Source organism: Aegilops tauschii, chromosome 6 (genome assembly GCF_002575655.3).
Source record: "Aegilops tauschii subsp. strangulata cultivar AL8/78 chromosome 6, Aet v6.0, whole genome shotgun sequence".
In the NCBI taxonomy this organism is placed as follows: Eukaryota; Viridiplantae; Streptophyta; class Magnoliopsida; order Poales; family Poaceae; genus Aegilops; species Aegilops tauschii.
In genome coordinates this window covers 478,563,825-478,575,253 of record NC_053040.3, presented here as the reverse complement: position 1 = coordinate 478,575,253, position 11,429 = coordinate 478,563,825, and the positions used below count along the sequence as shown (strand labels likewise).

At 50.2% G+C, this 11,429-nt stretch overlaps 2 protein-coding genes across 3 annotated transcripts; one reads left to right on the top strand and one right to left on the bottom strand.

Moving 5' to 3' along the window:
• Positions 1 to 1,797: 1,797 nt before the first annotated feature.
• LOC109783177 (phosphate transporter PHO1-2) lies at positions 1,798 to 7,098 on the top strand. 2 transcript variants are annotated; one of them, XM_020341780.4, is made up of 15 exons: positions 1,798 to 2,380; positions 2,465 to 2,518; positions 2,608 to 2,893; positions 3,111 to 3,480; positions 3,620 to 3,668; positions 4,426 to 4,500; positions 4,599 to 4,728; positions 4,824 to 4,944; positions 5,088 to 5,331; positions 5,436 to 5,540; positions 5,627 to 5,671; positions 5,758 to 5,910; positions 5,998 to 6,276; positions 6,364 to 6,500; positions 6,588 to 7,098. In XM_020341780.4, the coding sequence occupies exons 1-15, from the start codon at positions 2,114 to 2,116 to the stop codon at positions 6,673 to 6,675; spliced, it is 2,403 nt and encodes an 800-aa protein (XP_020197369.1). In that variant the 5' UTR covers positions 1,798 to 2,113; the 3' UTR covers positions 6,676 to 7,098. The 2 variants fall into 2 exon arrangements, with proteins under 2 accessions (XP_020197369.1, XP_020197368.1); XM_020341779.4 differs by having other exon boundaries at positions 1,822 to 2,380; positions 5,998 to 6,500.
• Positions 7,099 to 7,147: 49 nt separating this feature from the next.
• LOC109783176 (KIN14B-interacting protein At4g14310) lies at positions 7,148 to 11,118 on the bottom strand. The gene is made up of 3 exons (XM_020341778.4): positions 8,999 to 11,118; positions 8,274 to 8,896; positions 7,148 to 7,849 (listed from the first exon to the last, which is right to left on the bottom strand). The coding sequence occupies exons 1-3, from the start codon at positions 11,030 to 11,032 to the stop codon at positions 7,315 to 7,317; spliced, it is 3,192 nt and encodes a 1,063-aa protein (XP_020197367.1). The 5' UTR covers positions 11,033 to 11,118; the 3' UTR covers positions 7,148 to 7,314.
• Between the last annotated feature and the right edge of the window lie 311 nt (positions 11,119 to 11,429).

Genomic DNA, 11,429 nt, shown 5'->3' with positions numbered 1-11,429 from the left:
AACTTACATATGATTATTCTCGGTCGATATCGACGGTTGTCTGATGAGGATTTTTCGCACGAGCACACATGTCATTGCTCGGATCAGACAAATCGGTCGTTAGCGTTAACTTGCTTTCTTGATGGCCTAAGAGGGTCAGTACGGTTTTCGAAGTATTTGTTTTTATGGGGTGTTTTGTGCCTTGTTGTCTTTTCATTATACATACTATTTTCACTGCTGTTGTCCTTCGTAACTATCAAATATAAAATGCCATTTGCTGCCTTTCGAAAAAAAAATCACCAATGCCTTGACTTGAGCCGTGTCCATGACATGTAGTGGTAGTTTTTCCTCTCTTTTTTTCTGACATCGTTTAGTTCTTTGGCTAGACACGGTCTGCTTTTTTTACTAGGTATATTTACACCAGTTTTGACCGATACAGCCTTGTTAGCAGCACGTGTGCCACGTGGGCGTGTGCCCGGTGCAGGGCGAAAAGCTGGGCACGTCCCACTTGTGCATGCATGCATGCACGCAGTCAGGTGCGGTGCGGAGGCTGTCGCCGGCGCGTCACGGCCACGTCAAGACCCCGCCGCTCGCCACCACCCGCTGCCGCGCCCGCACCGCCACCACCATCTGCCGCTGGCGTACGTGAGTGCGTGCTTGCTCGCTCGCACGTACACGTACGTACAACTAATGGAGATCTCCCTCCAACTTGCAGCTAATCCGTCGATCTTTGCCGCCCAATCCACCCACGAAATGTGTAAAGCACACCACACCCATCGACCCATCCACATACAACGTGCGCCATTGCACCAAATTAGTTAAATGAAAGCGTGATTATGTAGTTACACACGGCATTAATCAATCAGGTTAACCTAGAAGTAGAAGAAACCAGATTGCCCTGATAATTTGGGTGCTCCGGCCACTGAACCCGGCCCCTGAGGCCCTACCTGCCCAGCTAATTAACCCGGTGTTCCCCAAGAACGAATTTGCTAGCTAGCTACTACGCTACGCATCGATGATGATCCTGGCAACAGGCAACAACGATGCATGCATGATATGGCGGTGACATGTCGTATGTACCTCTTCTTTTTCTAAAAGAAAGAGGTTGAGACCCCGAGATTTTCGCCTTTACTCCCTCGGTATCGAAATACTTGTAGTTGAGAAAACTTAGTATATCATTGCGATGCACACGGCCATAGCGACACGACACGTGGTGCTGATCCATCATATACATACCGTATGGATTTAATAATGAACGTGTGATATATCCAGCTGTGATCAGTTGGTTGGCGTTTTCAGGCAGGCCGGATGAGTGGCAGAGTGTGTGCGTGAGCGGGTAGCCCAAGCAAGCGTGTTGCCCTCCCTGCAATCGCTCGTGCTCCCCTGTCTTTTCGCCCAAAAGATGGGGGCACCGCACCAAGCTTAGCCAGCTCCAGAAGCAAAATTATATGAGACGAACGAACGAACTAAAGCAGGCAAGGCAACGTAGTACGTGCCACCTTTAATTCTCTCATCTTCATCTTCGTCTACCCCTGGCCACCCTTTCCTTGCTGCATCTGCTTTCTCTCCTCCTGAGTGACGCATGCAAATTGCAACCAGTTACAGATCGAGCAGCAATATATATACATCGCGTACCGCATTGTGTCCACTACAATTTTTTCGTCGACTTTCTCGATCGGCCCCGCTGCTTTACGATTAGTTCCGCCTTTTAATTCGTCCGGCCTAATACTTTTTGGGTATCTCCTCCCTCTTTCCGCGGCACTAGCGATCGAGCCCTCATCGCGAGCACTAGTGCCTCCCATTTTGGTGCTCAATCGTGTGCACACACACATTCATTTGTTCGTTCGTGAGTGGGAAGAGAGGGAAAAAGAGAGAAGGGAGGGAAAGAGTGCCCATCGTTCGTAGCTTCCCCGATCGTGTGTCCCTCCCTCGGTCTATATAAGCACGGTTGCTTCTCCCATCACTCCTGCCTGTCCCTGTCCCCTCCGGCCTCCCTCCTCCTCTTGTCCTCCGCATGTGAGCAGCTCGCTCCATCGATCGGCTCGGACAAGAAGCAACCCGCTTCAACCCCCGACCATCGATCGGCCTGATCATAGTGGAGTGCTGGAGTGGTGGTATATAGGAGGCGGAGGACATGGTGAAGTTCTCGCGGGAGTACGATGCCAGCATCATCCCCGAGTGGAAGCCCGCCTTCGTCGACTACAGGGGCCTCAAGAAGCTCATCAAGAGGATCAAGGTCGAACGGCGCGACGCGGACGACAGCAGCGCAGGGGACTCCTCGCCGGAGACCGCCGCCCTCGCCGCCGGCGTCGAGAGCGCCGGCTATGGCGCCGGCTTCTCCGTGCTCGACCCCGTCCGCGCCCTCGCCGCCCGGTTCGCGCCCAGGGTGCAGGCCTCCATGGTGCGTGCGTGCGCGCGTCAGGCGATACGAGTTGATCATCTGGCTACATGCGCGCACGGTACTGATGTGCATTTTGACATGCAGGATGACGAGGAGAGCGGGGATTCCGGGGAGCTCGTGCGATCCACGGACAAGCATGTGAGCATGCATGCATGCATTCATCGGTGCACCTGCAACTGATTATCCATCTCAGTTGCGCAAGAAACTGAAGTGTTTGATGCGTGCAGGAGCGGGAGTTTCTGGAGAAGGCGGACGAGGAGCTGGAGAAGGTGAACACCTTCTACGCGACGCAGGAGGCGGAGCTGCTGGGCCGCGGCGAGGCGCTCATCGACCAGCTGCGCATCCTCGCCGACGTCAAGCGCATCCTGGCCGACCACGCGGCCACCCGCCGCGCACGGGGCTCCCTCCTGGGCCGCAGCCGCTCCATGCCGGCGGTGGCCCCGCCCTCGCCGGCGTTCAGCGGCTCCGGGCGGTACCTCCTCTCCGGCCTCGCCACGCCGCAGTCCATGTCAGGTAGGTGTCCATACTCCAGACCGGTGCGCGCACACGCACGTCCGTTGGTGTCGACGTACGACACCCAACCAACCCACGTCACGTCCCAGCACATGAACCCCACTACCGGCCGCTCGATCATCCTTTACGCGTGTGCATGGCAATATGGCACGTGAGCACCATCTCGACCGATCCATCGATCGGAGTCTCTGACACTGACACGCATGGCACGGTGCAGATGGGAGCGTGGAGCTGCAGCAGGCGCAGATGACGGAGGGCGCGGCGGTGGCCGACGAGGTGATGGCGGCGCTGGAGCGCAACGGCGTCAGCTTCGTGGGGCTGCCCGGCAAAAAGGACGCCAAGAAGGAGGGCAGCGGCAGGGGCGGGAGGCTGCAGCTGCCGTCGACGGTGCGCATCGACATCCCGGCGAGCAACCCGGGGCGGGCGGCGCTCAAGGTGTGGGAGGAGCTGGTGAACGTGCTGCGCAAGGACGGCGCCGACCCCGCCGCCGCCTTCGTCCACCGGAAGAAGGTGCAGCACGCCGAGAAGAACATCCGCGACGCCTTCATGGCGCTCTACCGCGGCCTCGAGCTGCTCAAGAAGTTCAGGTGCACACTCCGGCCGCCATGGCCAACTAGTTTCTTTCCGTTGCTTTCGCCATGAGAACTGTGACATCTTTGGGGTGGTGGGGGCTGACGGATTTCCTGTGCTTTTTCTGTTGCATGGATGATGGATGGATGGGTGCAGTTCTCTGAACGTAAAGGCCTTCACCAAGATTCTCAAGAAATTCGTCAAGGTACGTACGTCATAATTAACATGTACTGTCCACTAGCTAGCAACATATATAAATGCAAAATGGATGGACAGGAACAGTGTAGAGTCTCTTAAACAACATGATTAAGGAGGTTGTAGTACTTAATTAACACTTATTTTAGGGGAGAATATACTCCTCATCAGCTATAATCAAGACATGGCTAGTGAGTGACCTGCTGTGGTATCTTTTAGGGTCGTCCTAGTGATTTACTGAGTTGACATACTACTGCAATCTGCACTAGCCTAGATCTGGAAAAAAAAAATCTAGCAATAGAATTGACATGCAGAGCTGAACTGATGCTAGCAATAGTGATTTACTGAATATGTATACTTTGGAAAATGGATGGCCAGGAACAGTCCAGAGTCCTAAACAATAGACAGAATAAAAAGAAGAGAGTATATTCTCCACTAGTACCATCAGCTCTTTATCCAGAAAAAAGAGAAGGGAGTATTCTCAATACTTCTTTTATGGGAGTATATACTTGCTATCATGTAGTAGCATCAGCTCTTTATCCAGAAAAAGAATACTATCAACTAGGATTATCAAATAGCACAGTTAGTGATCTGTGTGGTTCTTAGAAGCAGAAGTGAATGGGCAGCTGCAGATATAGACTACAGTGATGTGCACCGATAGTACTGCAGTAGTAGCAACAGAGACTAGCCCAGCTCTGAAAAAAAAAACTTGTAACAAAATCGATGTATAGTTTGCAGTCGGCAACTGACACAAAATGCTCTCTCAGGTGTCGGAGCAGCAGCGAGCGACGGACCTTTTCTCGCAGAAGGTGAAGAGATCGTCGTTCAGCACCTCCGACAAGGTATCGTCATCTTACAATATTCTTACAAGAGTTTCAGACCTACAAGACACGCATACAGAATGAATTTATGTGTTTACATGCCATGAAATTTCGAGCAGGTGCTTCAGCTGTCGGACGAGGTGGAGGCACTCTTTCTGAAGCACTTCGCGGGCAACGACAGGATGGTGGCGATGAAGTACCTCAACCCGCAGCAGCCCAAGAACACCCACATGATCACCTTCCTCGTAGGTAGGCGGGCGCGTAGATTCAGATATTCACAGTCCTACCATGTACCTGTGGTGAAGAAATTCAGAATTCCAACTCTGCGGTCTTTAAATTTTCAGGGTTGTTCACGGGCACATTTGTGAGTCTGTTCATCATATACGCCATCCTGGCACATGTTTCCGGCATTTTCGCCTCAACTGGAAACACGGCCTACATGGAGGTAGTCTACCATGTCTTCAGGTAACCTCTCAGGCCAAGGTTCTGATCATAGATAAGAGCTCTGTTCTTGGCATGATTTCACTTTATTCCACATCTCAGATTGTTAGGGATGCAGTCAGTTTTACCTTGGCCTGACAGTAGATTGTACCTTTGCTCTTGTGCAGCATGTTCGCGCTCATCAGCCTGCACTGCTTCCTGTACGGATGCAACCTGTTCATGTGGAAGAGCACCCGGATAAACCAGAATTTCATCTTCGACTTCGCCCCCAACACCGCCCTCACGCACCGGGACGCCTTCCTCATGTCCGCCTCCATCATGTGCACTGTCGTCGCCGCGCTGGTCATCAACCTCTTCCTCAGGAATGCCGGCGCATCCTACGCCAACGCCGTGCCCGGGGGGCTCATAGTGGTAAGAAGCACAAACTACATATGTGGAACCAGAAGATGACTTTCATACTTGCGGTATGTTGCAACTGAAGTCAATTCTCAAAATTCTGAATTTACCTGTTTCAGCTGTCAGCCGGACTTTTACTCTGCCCGTTCAATGTGTTCTACCGCTCGACGCGTTACTGCTTCATGCGCATCATGCGCAACATCATGTTCTCACCATTCTACAAGGTAAGGGGAGACATCTATAGTTTCCAATCAGCAACATAGCTATGAACATATAGCTGATGATAAACCTATCTTGCCTTGTGATCCAGGTTCTGATGGCCGATTTCTTCATGGCTGACCAGTTAACTAGTCAGGTAATAATTAATAATTGCACGATTATACTACAACCAAGGAGCCTCAAAATGCAAGTTCTTACAAGCTAAACTTGTACATGTTCCAGATCCCGTTGTTAAGGCACATGGAGTTTGCAGCGTGCTACTTCATGGCAGGAAGCTTTAGGGCTAACCCATATGAGACTTGTACTACCAGCCAGCAGTACAAACACCTGGCCTATGTCATCTCTTTTCTCCCTTACTATTGGAGAGCTATGCAGGTATGAATCGACATACCAACAACAGTAAGATCTCAAGTTGTCAAAATCAGTTTCAAACTGAACTTTATGGCCATTTTTTCCTTGAAGTGTTTAAGAAGGTACATAGAGGAACATGACATTAATCAGCTCGCCAACGCCGGGAAGTACGTGTCGGCGATGGTGGCGGCTGCCGTCAGGTTCAAGTACAATGTCACACCGACACCATTCTGGATGTGGATGGTCCTCATCTCATCCTCAGGCGCCACCGTTTACCAGCTCTACTGGGACTTTGTCAAGGATTGGGGCTTTTTCACTCCCAAATCTAAGAACCTATGGCTCAGGGATGATCTCATCCTGAAGAACAAGTTCACCTACTACATTTCCATGGTATTGTACTTTGTCCAACTGATTTATAGTACAGCATCAATGCAGAAAATGACCAGATTTATGATCACTAATTCTTTCACAATGCAGATGCTAAATCTAGTGCTTCGGCTAGCATGGGCTCAAAGTGTGATGAAGATCCGTATTAATAAGAACGAGACTCGCCTGCTGGATTTCTCCCTTGCGTCCTTGGAGATAATCCGACGAGGACACTGGAATTTCTACAGGTATTTGAAACTAGTGTACAGCTAGAATCAATATCTCCGGTTTGATGTTTTGGTTATAACTCGGGTATATGGTTGACTGGATTGCAGGCTGGAGAACGAACACTTGAACAATGTTGGCAAGTTCAGAGCAGTGAAGACTGTCCCATTACCATTTCGTGAACTCGAAACGGATTGATGATAAGACAAGAGAGAAGAGTGTAACAGCATGCTCCCGATATCAAGGGAATTTAGGTTCAGAGTTCCAGGAATGGTTGAGCTGACCCTAGTAATGCTTGCTGCTAGATTTGGTGTCGAGGTGGTAATAAAGCCTTCAGAGAGCATATCCACAAGATCACAATGTTGCTGATCTTAAGATGGAATAAGCTCAGATGGCGCATTGTATCAAGTTCGCCAGGGCACAGCTAGCTGAGGCATTCTGGTCAAGAAAGAGGGGGTAGGATCCTCATTGCCCATTGAAGATTGATGTGCATAGATCAGCAAAGATTTTAGCTTTGCTGATGATTAAGCTGTGTGTGTGTGTGTGTGTGTGTCTAGGGATTGATGCCAAGATAATATTGCACGTGTTAATATGAACAACGCAACAACTGATTTTGAACAATGGTTTGGTACACACATGTAACAATCCAGTGTTGGGGAAGAACACAAAATAACAAATGAAACAAGATACAATAGGCATAACTTAACTCAGTAAAAGCCCAGTATTATCCGATAATCAGCGAAAGCAAGATGCTTATCACGACAAATGACTACACAATCAAAGCATACGGACAGTACATATTTTACATGTCACATGATGCACACAATAAACAGACAACTATGGCAAGTACCTCCAATGGGCTGGACGGTCTTTCGAGACCAGAAGAACCCTCGATGATGAGTAATCAAATGTAGGGCAGTACAAATCATCAGAGCCAATAACCTCTCTTGCTCCAATGGTGTTTCCACGGTCAAAGCTGTAAGTTTGTTGGACGCCTTCTTCATTGAAGGTGTCAAAAGCGAACAAGCCCATACCGCATGAAGCCAAGACAACATTGGAATTGCCCCACACTTGGGTTATCGAAGAGTGATGGAAGTGAGCATTGAACTCCGGTAATTCATAGGTTGCAACAAGCCTCCCCTTTTTCAGTGAATACTGCTGAACTCGTGATTTCGGCCCTCCTTTTATTTGCAACCTGCCTTCTGTGCTACCAATAAATACTGAGTCTCCGCGTGAGAAGACTGAGTTCGCCGTTCCACCGTTTCTTGCCATTTTAAGACCGATGCCAGAAGGTACACGGAAGTCAAATACATTAACACTTTCTTGCGTAGTGAAAACACCATCATTTCCCTCCACCTCGGATGAACTAACTCTGCAAAACAGACACATACAGGTTAATGATGGGGCCGAGCCAGATCACATAGAGCAGAATTGCCTACATCTGTTTTCAGATACTTGTACCCTTTTGAAGTTTCAGCTTTATCAATGATCAGGACAAATATCAAACATCATAGGCCCATAGTAACCAAAAAAAATCTAACTTCACCGGAACAAGTCAACTTAATCTATTCCCTCCGTTCCTAAATATAAGTCTTTTTAGTGATTCCAATACGAACTATATACAGATGTATATAGACATATTTTAGAATGTAGGTTCACTCATTTTGCTTCGTATGTTGTCCACATTGGAATCTCTAAAAAGACTAATATTTAGGAACGGAGGGAGTAGGCAGGATCTCAAATGGCATTAATAACAGAACAGTGAAATGCAGTTAAGGCAAGATTGTTTAAGTTACCTTTGACGAACTCCTCCACCCACCTCAGCATCCGTGTTGTTAACATGAAGGCAGTAAACTCTTTTACCAGCAGAAGCAACAGATAATAGGGGTTGCGGGTTAAGCGAATTCACATCCCACAACCCAATTGATTCAGTCCCAGCAATAACGACCTTCCCCCTGCTACGCCATTGCAGTGGGCTGGAGTACTCCATTCCAAGTACTGGACTGCTTACTTCCCATTTCATCACAACATCGCCATCGCGGATGTCATAAGCCGTGACCATCTTCTGCTTGCTAGCAGTAGAAAGGAGGAGAGGTCCGCATGGTCTGTACCACCATTGCGGCCGTTCTATGGTTGAAATAGCAGAACTAGATCTTGATGAACCTATATTAGGAAGAGGCCCAAGAACTGTCCTGGCTGATGGTACAGGAGCAAGAGATGCCTCCTCATCAACATGAAATGCTTGTACTTCTCTGTTGTAGTAATCCCAGCTGCAAAACCCAGGTTCCAGTGCATTACCAGCAGATGCTGCAACCACATATCTACCAGAGCATCCATCTACACCTGGGGCACGAATCAACCAGCAATCACCCCAAGTATTATGTGACACCACACTGGGAGGCTTATATTCAGACTTGAACTGTATCAGAAAAATTCAATGCAATCAGCACTTGAAAGAAAATATCATTTGTGCACAATACTATGGAGATACAAAGAATATTTCAAGTAGATAATCAAGTACCTCATGGTTTGCAATATCATAATAAGAGCAGGTGCCATCTCCATGAGCAAGAAGGACGGCTTCCCCTTCTGAAACAAACCATCCACCTGTTGCAGACTTATTACCTATCCCTGATAATTGATCAATGGAAGACTCCTCGGTTTCCTCCTGTATCACCATCGTTGACTTGTTTTCCTGCTCATCAAACTCTTCTAGGTTCTCACCACACAATTCCATTTCCACTTCATTAGTTGAACCATCTGGAATCTTTGAGCTACCTTGGCTAGACGTCTTGCCACTAGCATCTGCTGCTTCACAAATCATGTGCTTTTCCAAGTTCTTAGCTCTGCGATCCTTGAAGAAGTCACTCTCTTCGCCATCTAAAGAAGCCAGAAATTCCATTGCTATACTGTTCTCGTCATCACGGGGCTCGAGGGTACCAGGTTCCATTTTTCCATTACAGCCTTTTATCAGAGCCACGCACGACTCCTGTTGAGTAGCACTAGACGTCCTACGATCCCTCAATAGTTTATGATGTGGGAAAAACCTTGCCTCCAGTTCATCAGTATTCATTCCTTTTCCAGCATCCTTCATGTCATGTGGCTTCACGACAGCAGATTTCTCACTCGCACCCATCTTAGCATGAGAGATCTCACAGTCACTGTTATCTTCAGTACCTAACTGACTCTTGTTATCAACTTTGACATGAGAAATCGCCTGCTCAATTGCATTAATCTCTTTCTGGATATTTGACAATATCTGCTTTGGCTCGTCTGGGTTGTTGTCGTCCAGCATCTCCTTGGTCTTCTTGATATCGGTGGCAATCTTCTGAACCCTCCCTTCCAGCGCAGCCAGCTTCTCATGCAGCTTGCTTGGGTACTTGTTCACACTGCACAAAGTTTTCACCGATTTTCCCTCGCCGCTTGTTGCTGCTTTCTCAAAAACTCTAATCTTGTCAGCCAATTTCCCCTTCTCTCCCTGCTTATTAAACTCCTCGGGCTTCTTCTGATGCTCTCTCACTCCCGAACAAACATCATCCGAGTCGACCACGTGCACGGTAAACACAGGGATAACAGAGCTGTTACCTCCATCACAATCGCTCTGGGTAGCGGAAAAGGCTTTGGCAGAAACCTCCCCTGAGCCAGTAAGACCAGCAACAACATTCTTGGAACTGATCTCCTTCACCAGTGTCAGGTCATGCCCCTCTTCTTGCTTCCTACAAATTTCATCACCTAGCCTTGCCCTCGCATCCAAGATGCCCACTCTTTTCCCATTTCCCTCATCACTCTGCTTCTTCACATTGGAGTCAAATGCTCCGCTGCTCTCTCTGAACACATCACATTGCTTCACCGCACGCACATCCAAGCCCACTTTTTTCCCACTGATCTGCTTCGCCTTTGCATCAAGGCTCTCTCTGCTCCTGCCAACACTATCTGCCTGCTTAGCCTTGGCATCCAAGACCTCTCTTTTCCTGCTGATCTCTTCAGCCGCCTTCGCCCTCCGCCCCCTCGAATCAAACCCTAGGCTCCTCGAGCCGATCTCATGAGCGGCAGCATCTGAAGCCCGGGGGGCAGCGCCGCCGCTCCCTCCCCTGGCGGCATCTGAGGGCCTGGCGGCCGCGCTCACCGACCTCCGCCCCCTCTCGGTGGAGACGGACCTGATCCCGCCGCTGACGCTCCGCCGCAGGCCAGGCTCCGCGTCCTTCCCGAGGGAGGCCCTCCCCGCCGGCAGCGCGGCGGAGGCGCGGAGCGTGGAGACGAGCTTGGAGGAGGGCTCGACGGAGGCCCCCGGGACCCTGCTGGCCCGCGGGATCGAGGAGGTGGACCACCGCACCGCGGAGGTGGGCTGCTGTTTGGAGAGCTTCGACGCCGAGTTCTCCTTGCCCCCGGCGGCGGCGGCAGCGGCGGCGGCGGTGCCGGGGGTGCGGCGCGAGGCGGAGGCGGAGGAGGAGGAGGAGAGGGGGAACGGCCTGGGCGTGAGCGCGCGCGGGGCGGCGGTGGAGGCCGCCTTCACGCCGCTGCCGCCGCCGCCGCGGTCCTTGAGGCGGGCGGCCATGCTCGGGAGGGGCTAGGGTTTGTGGATCTCTGGAGAGGAGGGGAGAGGGACGGGGGTTTGATTTGGGAATGGCGGATTTGGTTTGGGATTTAGGAGACGGGAGGCGCGTTTCAATTTTCGAAATGCTGTGGGCGCGCCGTGTGGCTGTGGGGTGGGGCCCACACCAGTCGGCTCGGCTGCGGGGGTGGGCCCACCGTGGAGGAGACGCACCGGAGCTCCTCAATTTGGTGTGGCTCCTGCCTCCTCGCAATATTTCTGTAATTTTCTTAAGGAACTTGTAAGAAAAAATATACGTCTCATCAGAGACGTATTTGATGACAAGTATTTCCGGACGGAGGGAGTATGTGTATCTTGCATTTTTTAAATCTCTATTTCTACTACTACTACTCCCTCCGTT

Coding starts and splice junctions, on each gene's coding strand:
- LOC109783177 (XM_020341779.4), top strand. CDS start 2,114: ATGGTGAAGTTCTCGCGGGAGTACGATGCCAGCATCATCCCCGAGTGG. Junction 2,894..3,110: donor CACGCCGCAGTCCATGTCAG/GTAGGTGTCCAT, acceptor GGCACGGTGCAG/ATGGGAGCGTGGAGCTGCAG. Junction 4,729..4,823: donor CATGATCACCTTCCTCGTAG/GTAGGCGGGCGC, acceptor TTAAATTTTCAG/GGTTGTTCACGGGCACATTT.
- LOC109783176 (XM_020341778.4), bottom strand. CDS start 11,032: ATGGCCGCCCGCCTCAAGGACCGCGGCGGCGGCGGCAGCGGCGTGAAG. Junction 8,897..8,998: donor ATGATATTGCAAACCATGAG/GTACTTGATTAT, acceptor TTTCTGATACAG/TTCAAGTCTGAATATAAGCC. Junction 7,850..8,273: donor GGTGGAGGAGTTCGTCAAAG/GTAACTTAAACA, acceptor TCTGTTTTGCAG/AGTTAGTTCATCCGAGGTGG.